Raw genomic sequence first — 13,844 nt, forward strand, 5'->3', positions numbered from 1 at the left:
AATTTGGATGACTGAGAAAGTGAGTAAATGAACCACTGCCTTCAAGAAATTAGGGGGAATTATTAGCATACATAATAAATGTGTGGGAGCTAAATGCAGGGATTTTTTTTTTAAGATTTTGTTTATTCATGAGAGACACAGTCACATAGGCAGAGGAAGAAGCAGGCTCCCCACGAGGATCCTGATATGGGACCTGATCCCAGGACCCCAGGGTCATGACCTGAGCCAAAGAGAGACGCTCAACCACTAAGCCACCCAGGTGCCCCTAAATATAGGTTTTTCTGAGAAGTCAGGTGAGCAGGAAATCTACAATGATTGTGTGCAGTTAAAGAAGGTTTCACATAGAAAGGAAGCCTTTAGGGCAGCCCCGGTTGCGCAGTGGTTTAGCGCCGCCTGCAGCCCAGGGCGTGATCCTGGGGACCTGGGATAGAGTCCCGCGTCGGGCTCCCTGCATGGAGCCTGCTTCTCCCTCTGCCTGTGTCTCTGCCTCTCTTTCTCTCCCTGCATCTCTATGAATAAATAAATAAAATCTTAAAAAAAAAAGAAAGGAAGCCTTTAACTTATCTTTGGGAAAGGTGTAGAATTTGTATAGTGGAAGGAAGAATTATAATTTGGGCTGAGCTCAGCATGAAACTTATAGGCCCTTTGGCCTTATTGGGCCAAAATGGGTGTGTGGAGTGGTATTAACCCAAATGCAGGGGCATACTGCTACAGTTATAATTCTAGAGACTGTAAATTCTGAGAAATCCTAACATAGAGGAAGGATATCAAAGAGTCTAGGAATCAGTTTAAATATTAACACTTGTTTTTGATATACAGTCCATATGGAATAAGATTTCATTCAGTGATTAAAGCATTGGAGTTTGGGTATAGGATTTGGATGGAGTTACAAATATAAAAGAGTGGACTGCAGTAGAAATTAGAACAAGTGATCAAACAAAAAGAAGAAAATCAAGCATTGTGGGTGAGTCTATTACAAGGGCAAAGATATCCCAGAGATAGTAATGGAAGAGGTAACACTGACTACGGGATGAAACCATAGATTCCTTAGAGAGATTAAGAATGAAGAGCACTCAGGATCAAAGGAATACAGCAATCAAGCCAGCTCAGTAGATCTTGTTGTATGGATTACGATTTAATGCCAAATCCATCAAACAAGCAGTAGAAAACATAACCTGCATTGTTATAACCCATGTTGATGCACTGAGATAGCATGTGCAGATGGCACTGATATAAGGCTGCCTTTCTTCTGAGTCTCCTATCCTACATCTGCTTTCTGGAGAGAATCTCTCTCCATGGGACTAATTAGGATATTTAGATTTCTATTATCTTTACAAGTGATAGGATTCTGATTTTTTTAAATCATATTTAGGTACCTTCAATATCAAAATGGCTCTCATAGTGGCACCAGATGACCCATATAAATCTGACATTGGCTCTACTGCATCAGAGATTTGTTATTAGAGTGGGGTAAACATGGTCTCAGACCCTTTTCATGGTGAGGAGCAGAGATGGTAGGACTTCCTGTTCTCTGTCCACCCACATGGTTACTGCTAATAAAGTTCACGAATATAATTTTTGGAATAAAGTTCACGAATATAATTTTTAAGATTCGTGGGGAAAACATGGGCCTCATTCCACTTGATAACTTTGAGTTCATGAGTTTCAAAGCTTAGCTCACAGATCCAGGCTCTATGACAATTCTTTTTTTTTTTTTTTTTAAAGATTTATTTATTTATTCATGAGAGATGCAGAGAGGAGAGGCAGAGACATAGGCAGGGAGAGAAGCAGGCTCTTGCAACTCTATCCCGGAACCAGGGATCATGACCTGAGCTGAAGGCAGACACTCAACCACGGAGTCACCCAGGCGTCCCCTCCATGACAATTCTTGAGGACTAAGACATGGGATATGCTTCAAAAGCAGTGTCAATTAGTGCTGGGTTTCATGTGGGCAGTCTAGGGCATTCCTTCACCAAACAATGTCCAGTAGAATCTTTGTGATTTTAAAAATGGATAAAGGTGATCAGAAGGTACAAAACTTCTAGTTAAAAAATAAATGTCATGAGGATGTATTGCAGCATGGTGACTATAGTTAATAATACCATATTGTGTATTTGAAAGCTGCTGAGAGAGTAGATCTTAAACGTTTTAATCACAATAAATAAAAATTTTATAACTGTGTGGGGTGATGGTTGTTAACTAGACTTGTGGTGATCATTTTGCAATATATACAAATATTGAACATTTTGTTAAAACACCTGAAACTAATAATATGTCAATTAAATGTATCTCATTTTCTTTAAAAACAAAGGGGGGGGGGGCAGGAGACATTTGAAGCATGGAGTGCCCACAGAGAAAACAGATTTGAGTTTGAGACCAAAGAAATGTTTTATGTTGAAGGAATAATATGAGGATATAAAGTATCTGAAAAAAAAAAGAAATAAAGTAAAATGAAATAAAAGAAAATAAAAACTTCCTCATTTCTAAAAAAAATTTTTTTTTAAAGATTGTATTTATTTATTCATGAGAGACACAGAGAGAGAGTCAGAGACACAGGCAGAGGGAGAAGCTGGCTCCATGCAGGGAGCCTGACATGGGATTGATCTCGGGTCTCCAGGATCACGCCATGGGCTGAAGGTGGCGCTAAACTACTGAGCCACCGGCTGCCCTAAAAACATTTTTTTTTTTTTTTAAACTAAACGAAAGTGCTATATCCACATTATCCAGTTTGGCAGCCAGTAGTCACATATGACTATTGAGCCTTTGAATTGTGGCTAGTAAGATTAAGGAAGTGAATTTTTAAGTTTAATTAAATTTAATAACACGTAGCTAGTGGCGGCCATTACTGGACAGTAGTTCAATATCTAAACTGTCCATATTTGTAGTTTAAAAATTTTCTTATCTTAATTGTGATAAATATAAAATGCAAGAAAATTGATAAAAGTGCATTTTAAAAAAATAAAGACACCTAAGTGTGGTTAAGAAGAGGAAAAGCAGAATCAAAATCCTGCACTTAGAGTCAGAAAGAGAATACTGGCATACTTTTTTTTGCATACGGATGAACTGAAGAAGAATAAGTTCTTATAAATGTTATGAGGGTCCACCTTTGGGTATACAATATCTCTCTAGAAGTATAGTAACTATTGGTTTAGAATCACTGGGTTAGGAATTTTTAGGGCTCTTCCAGCTCTAAATTATGTGACTTCTATGACTTAGAGCTAGGATGGTCAGGAAAAATGTCATGATTAATATTGCATGATTTAGGTTTGAAGGATGAATTGCATGAGGCAAAGATTCTACTGTTGGAAATATATTGTGCGAGGGAATATACAGTTGAATACATGGCTTGCTCAGAAAATGATGAGTAGATTAATTTAGCTGAAGATAATATCTTATGGTGGGGAGAGAGAGGATGGTAAAACAGAATAGATTGCAACTCTGTTTTCAGAAACTTGAAAGATACATTGTAAAAATGTACTTTAGTTCTCGAGGAAATTGGGACTTATTTGGGCCATAGGCAGGTAGATGATCAGGAGAAAGTAATGAAAATAGAGTTGGAAATAAGGAGTACCTTAGAACTATTTCAATAGTTCAGGAAATAAAGATATGAACCAAGAGCATGGCAATGAGTCTAGACAGGAACAAATATATAAGAGGGGGAATGTGAAATTGCAAACAAATTTCATCATCAGTTGATAAAATGAGATATTAATGAATTCAGTTCAGGGATAATCAAGATATTTCTAGTCAATAAGAGAGGTTTTTGAGGCTGGAGCCCTAACTGGTTCATCTGGACCTTGTTAGGGTATAATTCACTAAACGAAATTAATGAAGTCTCAAAAAGTGATGTCACATAGTTGTGCTGTGTGTGTGTGTGAGAGAGAGAGAGAGAGAGAGAGAGAGAGAGGGAGACTAGGTAAAGAAAATATTGTAGAAAAGAAATCTCAAACTTGGATGGAATTTTAAAATAACAGAGTTTTGTGGAAGTGATTATGATTACAATAGTTAATTAAAAATGGGTTAATTTTCATTTTTATTGAAGAGCATTTATAAACTCCCAACTTTTTATATGGTTTTAGATTTTACAGTTGGGGTTTTCTCTTTTTATCTCATTCTGGCTTTCTCTCTTTTATCTCTTTTTTTTTTTTTTTAAGATTTTATTTTATTTATTCATGAGAGACAGAGAGAGAGAGAGAGGCAAAGACACAGACAGAGGGAGAAGCAGGCTCCACGCAGGGATCCTGATGTGGGACTTGATCCTAGGTTCCCAGGATCACACCCTGGGCCGAAGGCAGCATTAAACCACTGAGCCACCCAGGCTGCCCTCTCTCTTTTATCTCTTTAGGTACTTTTTACCAGACAATTCTAGAACATGTTGCATCATCCGGTATAATTTTGTTGTCATATTGCAGTATTCTTCCAAATTGTTTCATATAACAAAGAGGGAGTTTAGATTGTATAATTTAGCAATAAGCAGTAACTAAATTCCCCTTCATGGCTTGTGATTTTTGTCCCTTACAGAAATGTAAAAGTTTATTTGGCAGAAAAATATTGAAAGAGAAATCAGTGCTCGGATGTTAAAAATGCCAGCCAGAACAACAGCCAATTATATAATGCCCTTTAATACTTTCCTTAATATTTTGAAAGCAATTAGTTTTTGAAGAAACTTTTCTTTTGTATATTGAAGAAAATATGTGTAATGCATAAAATAGGAAAGAGAAAATGACAACCATTCATAAGTCTAGACTGCAAAGATAACCTTAATTTTCCCTTAACATTTATTTTGCATGCATACTTACATATTTGCAATACACTATTTTGTAATCTGTTATTTACTTCATAGTATATCATGACCAAATGTATTGAGAAAACACATTGTTATATGATTTTTTTATATTTAATTTGTTTGCTTTTGTTTTTAAGTACATTTATTTTTACATATAAACATAAGTTTAAATTCATAGTGGAAACTTTCATATAAATATTACACTTTTCTCCCACTATTGTCATTTTTTCCCTATTTTGCTTTCCACCTTGCTTACCATCTTCACTCATAATGTATATGGTTCATTTAATATATATCAAAGTACCTTTTCCACACATTCTTTAAAACCATTGCAACATTGTCTTTTGACAGTAGATATGATAGGTAAAGCTGCTGCCAACCTCTACTTCTTATTCCACCATTTTAGGATAACCTGTTTTGTTTTGATTTTTCTGTGCTTGGGTGCATGTATTTCTTTTTATTTTTTTAATTTTTAAAAACAATTTTATTTATTAGAGAGAGAGGGAGAGAGCACACAAGTGAGGGGGAAGAAGGGGCAGAGGGAGAAGGAGGAGCAAACTCCTCCTGAACAGAAAGCCCATGCCTGGCTCCATCACAGGACCCCAAGTTCATGACCTGAGCTGAAGGCAGACACTTAACCAACTGAGCCACCCAGGGACCCCATAAGTATTTCTTTTTAAGGATAATTTTAACATTATAGAATTTACAAATTTCACCAGGGTAAGAGAAGGGATACTATTTTCTAATTAGATTGGTATTTCTTGACTGCTTTTGGTTTGAAATCTTTCTGTCATTCAAAGAGATTTTCTTCTGTTTTTCTTTATTTCTTCTTATTCTTCACTTGTAAAGTAATTGTGTTATGTTTTATGTGTATATTATGTATATAATACACATATATAATAAATACATATTAACATATATATATCTGTTGCTCTCTGTTTTAAGCAGTTTTTTGAAGAAAAGTACTATTTTGTGCATAGATATAGATATACAATCAGTTGTAGATATAGACGTAGCTGTAGATATAATGCTCACATATATATTGAAAAATACAAGGAAACTTTCAAATCAGAACAATTGAGTAATTTACCCATTATAAAAGAGTTGTGAAATAGAGTAGCTGGCCCTGGACCCCAGTAGCTGTCATTCCACTCTGGAAGTCGTGTTATTTGTTATTCTGAATTTATAAAGAAATATAAATGTAAATATATTAATATTTATATCATCATAATATGTTTATATAATATATACATTCTTATGTATATATTCATGTCTTGTGTGTGTGATCTCCTGAAACTTCTCCATGACTTTAATCTTTTTAAAAAATCATTTCATTTTTCAAAATATGTTTTCTCTAATTTCTGGGAAACAGTTTTGAACACATCTACTTAATAGTTTAAGAACTCCATTTGTTGTAATATGCATTTGGACTTTTGGTGCCTGCATTATATTTTTAAAAAATTTGACAGTTGTGTTTTCAATTTGAACTCATTTTTCTCTTCTTTCTCACTTGTAATGGATATCATGTTCTTTCACTTTAGGTTACAAAGCATTATTCATATATTTCTCATGTTTCTTGTGATATGTTTTTTTCCAATAAGAGGTCATTCATTTGATTCCTTGGATAATTTAGCTACTTTTATCTGTTCAATCTGCTAGTATTTTCATAAATACTAATACCATTTAACTTTTCCTTCTAGAAGTATGAGAGAAAATATATTTATTTATAAGTTGCTGGTAGATTCTATTAGAGATCAATGGACCTATCTGAAGAAGTGTTAGAGACTTAATGACATGAGAGTTATGGTGGTTCAATTTCCATTGTTTCACTTGGCCACATCAGGTGGTCAGTAATGAATCAGGAGGAGGTTAGGAGCTGGTTTTGGAGGAGACATGGCTAAAGCTTAACTGTCGCAGTGACTAAATATTTCGCCTCTTTTTTCAGGCTCTATTTTTATCTAATGTTTCTCCTTTCTTTTTTCTCTTGTGGCGGTAGTGGACATTCTGTTTTATCAGCACAACAGTCCCCCTTACTAGTCATTAACAGAAACATTTCCAATTTACTGTATAGAAATGTAAATGAGAATTGAACATTGTAGTAGCCATAGAGCTTAGGGGGATCCTGGCACCTCCTGAACCTCCAGGGCTGTGCAGTGTGTCTGGTGGGTCCGTGGCCTCCCCACATGCATGAAGCCCTCTTGCTTTAAGCTCAGGAATATTTAGAAGAGTTTTGCTGAAGGCTCTGACTACTTGTTTTTCAGATGGGCCTTTTCTTTGGCTTTGCATTATTCATTACTTGAAAAAAATTTATTTTGAGTGCCTCGTGTACCTCATTTACTCCTGTTAGCTCCACCTCTCTATCTGGTCTCTTTAAATCAATGTAGTAGAAATTCCTTAAAATTCTTGGCACATGGAACACCTGGATGGTTTGGTGGTTGGGCATCTGCCTTCGGCTCAGGGCGTGATCCCAGGGTCCTGAGATTGAGTCCCACATTGGGCTCCCCGCAGGGAGCCTGCTTCTCCCTCTGCCTATGTCTCTGTCTCTCTCTTTCTGTGTCTCTCATGAATAAATAAATGGAATCTTAAAAATAAAATTCTTGGCATATGAATAGGCTTTCGCCTGGCTTCTAGTACACATACCAATTCTCCACTACTTTTTACAATTTATTTTTGCATTTCACTGGGAATTTAGAATGGGTGAAGAATTAAATAAATGAATTTCTGACATCAACCTTAGTAAGAATTACGAATAATTAAACTTGGGACTGTTGAATTCAATATACAAATATTAAAATAACATGCAGATTAAGGAAGAATTGGGCCTTGGAAGAAAAGTTGTATTTCCATCTGCTCCAAGAAACCTTTCCAATATTTTTCTCTCTCTAAATTCCCATGGCCTTTCTTAACTATTTTTATAATTAACAGTCATCCTGTGTGGGAGGTATATGTGGGTGGTGGGGTGGACTCCACAACCAAATTATAATCTTCCTGAGAATTAGGACAGTATCATTTTAAAATTTTCTAGTTTCAGGCATAGTACTGTTGTTCATCAACATTCATTAGATATTTATTGATAAAATTTAGATGGTTTAACATTATAGGGGTACCAATGAATATAGAGGATCCCCAATGCTAGAAATCTAGAACAGATTTTTTTTGCAATTTTTTAATAAGATTTTATTTATTTATTCAGGAGACACACACACACACACACACACACACACACACACACAGATAGAGACATAAGTAGAGGGAGAAGTAGGCTCCCCATAGGAAGCCTGACTGGGACTCAATCCTGGGACTCCAGGATTACACCCTGAGCCAAAGGCAGGCGCTGAGCCCCTGAGCTACCCAGGCATCCCATTTGTTCCCAGTTTTGTAATCAACAAATTGTGCAGTGTTCTTGAGAATGAATTTGCTTGGGAATCCAAATGTTACTCTTTATCAATATGCGGTGGATTTTATAACTGTGTTTTGATCAGTAATTGCATCTTCTTCATCTAAAAACATTTTTAAGAGTTTCTGTATTTCATAATTGTACTACATAAATAATCTTGTAGATTTTCCTAAATATATAAAAATTGATATTAAAAGTTACCATTGTTTGACTTATAAAGATGCTCCATGATCTACAGGACTCTTTAAATATTTCGCCTCTTTTTTCAGGCTCTATTTTTATCTAATGTTTCTCGAAAGAGATTTTCAACTGGAGAAGTTATTAACTTGATGTCAGCAGATGCCCAGCAGCTCATGGACTTGACAGCAAACCTCAATCTCCTCTGGTCAGCCCCTTTTCAAATCCTGATGGCCATATCACTTCTTTGGCAGGAGCTGGGGCCAGCAGTGTTAGCAGGGGTGGCAGTCCTTGTATTTGTTATACCAGTGAATGCTTTAGTTGCAACTAGAGTGAAAAAACTAAAGGTAAGAAAAACACTGCCTCATATGTGTGTCAAGCAGAAGCTGAGTTTTCTGACTTGAGTTGACAATAACCTAGTTAATTTTGTACATGTGGAAATAATCCAGATTTATCATTCATTCATTCAACCAATATTGATTGAACATCTGTTCTGTGCCAAAGTACAGCAATGAGGAGAACTGATAAGTTCCAGCTTTCATTAGAGGAGACAAGCATTAAGAAATAAATAAGGAACATAACGCCTGGTGTTAATTTACATGAGAAGGAACATAAATTAGGCTAGGATGCAGAGTAACAAAGGGTGCCATTTCACATACAGGGGCAGTAAATTCTGCAGGAAAGAAATGATGCATCAGCAGGGTAAGGGAGGAATCCTTGTGGATGTCTGAGAAAAAGATTTACCAAGCAAAAGGAACAGTGTGTGCACAGCCTGGAGGTAAGGATGTGTTTATTTTATCTGAAGAGTGGCCAAGGGCTGGTGAGCAAGAAGTGACTGGATACAGCAAGGAGATAGTAAATGCTTAACTGAATTAATTTTAATATTCTTTCTTTACATTCAGTCAGTCATTCATCTTATTATCAGTACACTTTTTGACCTCTGGCATGTGTCAGACAGTGTGCATTATACTGTACTATAGGGATGGAGACACAGGACAGAATCACTGTGCTGAAAAGCCACGCTGTGGAGGGAGAGACAGATGGTTTCATGGGTTAAAGTAACTACGCAAGTGCAGATGTATTGCCTATCACACTTATTTTATTATTTTGAACGGATCAAAGAGTAATAGTATCCATGTACTGACATGGAATTATGTCAGTCTTATGTTACAGGAAAAATAAACATATGTTTGTGTGTGTGTGTGTGTGTGTGTATATATATATATATATATATATATATAATGCATATATGTACATAAATGTCCTTAATCCAGTTTTTAAAATGTGAATATACCTATGCACATGGGTGTGGTAGAGATGAATACAAATGAATTTGTATAAACATAGAAATAATCTAGAGACAAAGCATCATTCTTTTAAGAATAGTTACCTATTGGGGCACTTTGGTGGCTCAGTCAATTAGGCGGCCAGCTGTTGGTCTCGGCTAAGACCTTGATCTCAGGGTCGTGAGTTCAAGCCCCACACCCAGAGTGGAGCCTACATAAGATAAGATAATAAGATAAGATAAAAGATAAGATAAGATAAGATAAGATAAGATAAGATAAAATAAAAAGTTACCTATAGAGTAGAATTAGGTGTGAATGGAAGTGAGATTTTTCACTTGTTACTTTAATACATTTAAGTGATGAGGATTTATACCTTCTTTTGTATTTTTCTGATTTTTAAAAATTCAGATTAATTACCAAATAATTAACAATGAAATAATTATGAATTCTAAGACTCTAGTATTTAGAATAAGAAGCTTGTTTATGATTATAATAAATACTTTTTTAAAAAAGCCTTTATTTATTTATTCATGAGAGACAGAGAGAGAGAAAGGCAGAGACACAGACAGAGGGAAAAGCAGGCTCCATACAAGGATCCCAATGTGGGACTCAACCCCGGGCCCTAGAATCATGCCCTGAAACAAAGGCAGACACTCAACTGCTGAGCCACCCAGGTGACCCATAATAAATACTGTTAAACTAACTTAAAAAAAATTCTGTATTTTAAATAATTTAAATTCAGATATTTAGGAATAGAAATACATTTGGGGAACCTTAATATAGTGCCCTAAAACTTTCAGAGACTGCAGTATTATGTACAAATATGCTAAGAAGAAAATATGCTTTCAATCACAAAAGTAGTATTATGGATGTTAACTGGTAAATGTGTACTTTGCTAGACATACAAATGCTATACTTATTATTTTGACATAATTGTGACAATATTATTGGAAGAAATCCTTAAGAAGCAATACCCAAGCAATGATAAGTATAAAATAATATAAAAGTTAAATATTTGAATAAATATATAGTAACTACATAGGATTTGCAAAAAAAGAGTATTTGAATATATATATTTTAATTACAAGTATTAACGTTCAAGATAATGTACTTACAATATATAGATCTTTATTTTTATTCCTGTGATACTTCTTTTATAAAAAATATACATGTAAATAATTGATAGAGTTTGGGGAATTTTATCACATTTTAATATAAGATGAATGTTATTTTAGTATTCAATTTTAAACAAATTACATTTAAATAAATATTATATTTTCCACTATTTTGTAAAGTATACAACCTTGCATATATTCTACTACTGGCTTCTTTTAAGTTTTAAAATATCTAGTTATAACTAATTTTAACATTAGCAATAGAATAATATTATAAGAATATTTTAAGATGTTTTCAACAAAATATTATGTAAAATAGAGAGAATAGTTTATATTTTTTAAAATAGCTGTGGCTATGTAAGTTAAATTATTACCAACTTTTGTCAAATATGCTATCATTTTGTTCCCCTTAAATAGAAAAGCCAAACGAAGAACAAAGATAAACAGATAAAACTACTCAATGAAATATTACATGGAATTAAGGTAATATAAAAGGAATATGATTTTAATTTCACTATTTATAATATAGCCACATTAGTCAATAAATGATTTTTTAGAACGTTTAATATCAAAATAATTATATATGTAAATAAAATTGTTGGCAGAGTATTTCACCTTTCAGATGTATAGGAATTCTTATTGCTGAAATAACATTTAAATAAAACCAAATCAAATGTAGGTGTTTTCTTTTTGTTTCTCACCCAACAACTGAACACAAATGTCTCCAAAGACACGAAACATGACTTTTTGGGAGGGATTGGGTGGAAGAGATGGAATGAAGCAGGCAAGAGTGGCAAAACATTATCATCAGTGTGAAGGCAGATTTATATGGGGAAAGTGATGACATTCATTCAGGTTCTTATATGTGGAATAGAAATGATCACAAATGTTATTCTTCACAAGGTATGTTATATATTATTTATTCCATAGGAAAGCTACTTCCCATGGCATTAATATTTTCTCTATGATAAAACAGTGAATCCTTGGGGTGCCTGGGTGGCTCAGTTGGTTAAGCCACTGTCTTCAGCTCAGGTCTTGATCCTAGGGTCCTGGGATAGAGCCCTGAGTCAGGCATCAGGCTGTCTGTTCAGCAGGGAACCTGACTTTCCCTTCCCCTCTGCCTGTCACTGCCTGCTTGTGTGCTTGTGTTCTCCTTTCTCTCTCTCTTTCTCTCTCTCTCTTTCTCTCTCACACTGTGTCAAATAAATGAATAAAATCTTTAAAAAAAAGTGAAACCTCATGAACTTTTAGATAGATAGATGATAGATGATAGATAGGTATATAGAATTTCAAATCTCGTTGCACCCGAGTCATGCCTTATAGGATTTTTCAAAATGGCAAAATTTGCAAAGCCCATATGGAATATCCTTCTGGAATTCATCGTTCTGTCTGGTGCATCTATCTTTATAAACATAGGATATGTCCATTATATGTACACATTGATAAATAAAATTCCTGCTGTATTGTACTGTGTAGAACCTTCACAACATTAAAAATTACTAAAATGAAAGACATTGTTAGATTAAAGATACCCTGAAAAGAGACTGATACTCATTTATTTGTCTGAAATTAAGAGTGGCCTTAAGTAGCTTTGAAATTTAACTCAGATTAAATTATTGAATAACTGAGATTATGTAATAAGGTCATACACTCCCAAAGTAACGTGATCCAAATGCAGCTTGTACCTCCCTGTGGGCTGATAACCCTTGTCTTCATAAAAAGCACAGCACTGTATGCTTATAGGTTTTAAATATTGATATTATTAAAAGGAAACTTGTATTATCAGTAGGACTAAGACAGTGTAGATAAAATAAAAGAACATCTCCTAAAGATCTGTGCAAAGTCTAAAATTTGAAATACCATAGGATACACTAGAATACTGGTAGAGGACCAAGTATAGGTAAGTTGAAAGTATAGCATACTTAAAGGTGTGGGTGGTCAGTTTCTCTGGGGTAAGGATAGCAGATGCCATAGCCTCTGTCTGACAATAATAACTACCATTTGGTGAACATTTTCTGTGGATCACACGCTGTACTGTTTCCTCATATAATTCTTATGAACCCCAAGAAAATAATTTCTCATCCTCATTTTCCAAACAAGGAAACAAAGTCTCTGTGCAATTAAGTGTCATGGCTAAGTTCACAGAACCAGTGAAAGATTTTTAGGATACTCCGGAGAAACAGAACCAAGAGAATGTGTGTGAATATATATATTCCAATTTATAATCTCAAAATACCAGTCACCTTTCTGAAAATGGCTTGAAGTCCCATGCCATCAGTTTTCAGGAAATTGGGAGTCCAGGGAGAGGAGCATAGCTATTAAGAAATTAGTAGTGGATTGAAGTGAGAGTTGGACCAGTAGGAAGAGAACCAAGATTAAGTTAAGCAGAAACTGCTACAGAGCTTATACCAAGAGCTGGGATGTTTTTAAAGTCTGGCTCAGGAATAAGCTATTGGTGGGTAAGATGTACATAGGCTAGAGAGACGGTGATATTCTTCTCCTAGCTACCTACCTGTCCAGAAAAACACAATTCATGGAAATATTTTGATTCAGCTGAAAATAGGAGCATTTTACTTTTATGAGTTTACCATCTTTTCTTTTAACTTCCATAATTGTGTGTGTGTTGGGGGTGTGTGTGTATACTGTATATATTTGTATGCATGCATGGTTTTGTTTCTTCTATGATATTATCAAATAGTCACCGCCTGACTCCTCTACAGATCCTCAAACTTTATGCATGGGAGCCTTCCTATAAAAAGAAGATTATTGAAATTCGTGAACAGGAATTGGAAGTTCAAAAATCAGCTGGATATCTTGCTGTGTTTTCTATGCTGACATTAACTTGCATTCCATTCTTGGTAAGTGTATGTAATATTTCCTGTTTTGATTTTCAGATTTGCAGATTCACCTCCAAATTACCTGGAATTAAGGTGTCCAAAGTGAAATCTTCTATATCTGAAATAAATTTTTCAAGAAAAACTGTCGTTGATTTATGTAGATTAGATAATGGAAGTTTTAAAGAAGGGGAGAATATGTGTATTCTCATTGGTCTGTATTTTTTACATATAATAAAATTTTACTTC

General features: G+C 34.8%; 1 protein-coding gene across 5 annotated transcripts in view; it reads left to right on the forward strand.

The window, feature by feature from the left end:
- LOC478384 (multidrug resistance-associated protein 1-like) overlaps positions 1-13,844 on the forward strand; it is an 86,988-nt gene that overhangs the window by 20,777 nt on the left and 52,367 nt on the right. For 4 of the 5 annotated variants that reach the window (XM_038581225.1, XM_038581226.1, XM_038581229.1 and 1 more), the window contains exons 6-8: positions 8,453-8,707; positions 11,179-11,244; positions 13,482-13,619. In XM_038581225.1, coding sequence (XP_038437153.1) covers positions 8,453-8,707; positions 11,179-11,244; positions 13,482-13,619 — 459 coding nt within the window. The remainder of the gene's footprint in view (positions 1-8,452; positions 8,708-11,178; positions 11,245-13,481; positions 13,620-13,844) is intronic. The other variant, XM_038581227.1, reaches the window with a different exon arrangement.

The sequence above is a fragment of the Canis lupus genome, chromosome 31 (assembly GCF_011100685.1).
Source record: "Canis lupus familiaris isolate Mischka breed German Shepherd chromosome 31, alternate assembly UU_Cfam_GSD_1.0, whole genome shotgun sequence".
NCBI lineage: Eukaryota > Metazoa > Chordata > Mammalia > Carnivora > Canidae > Canis > Canis lupus.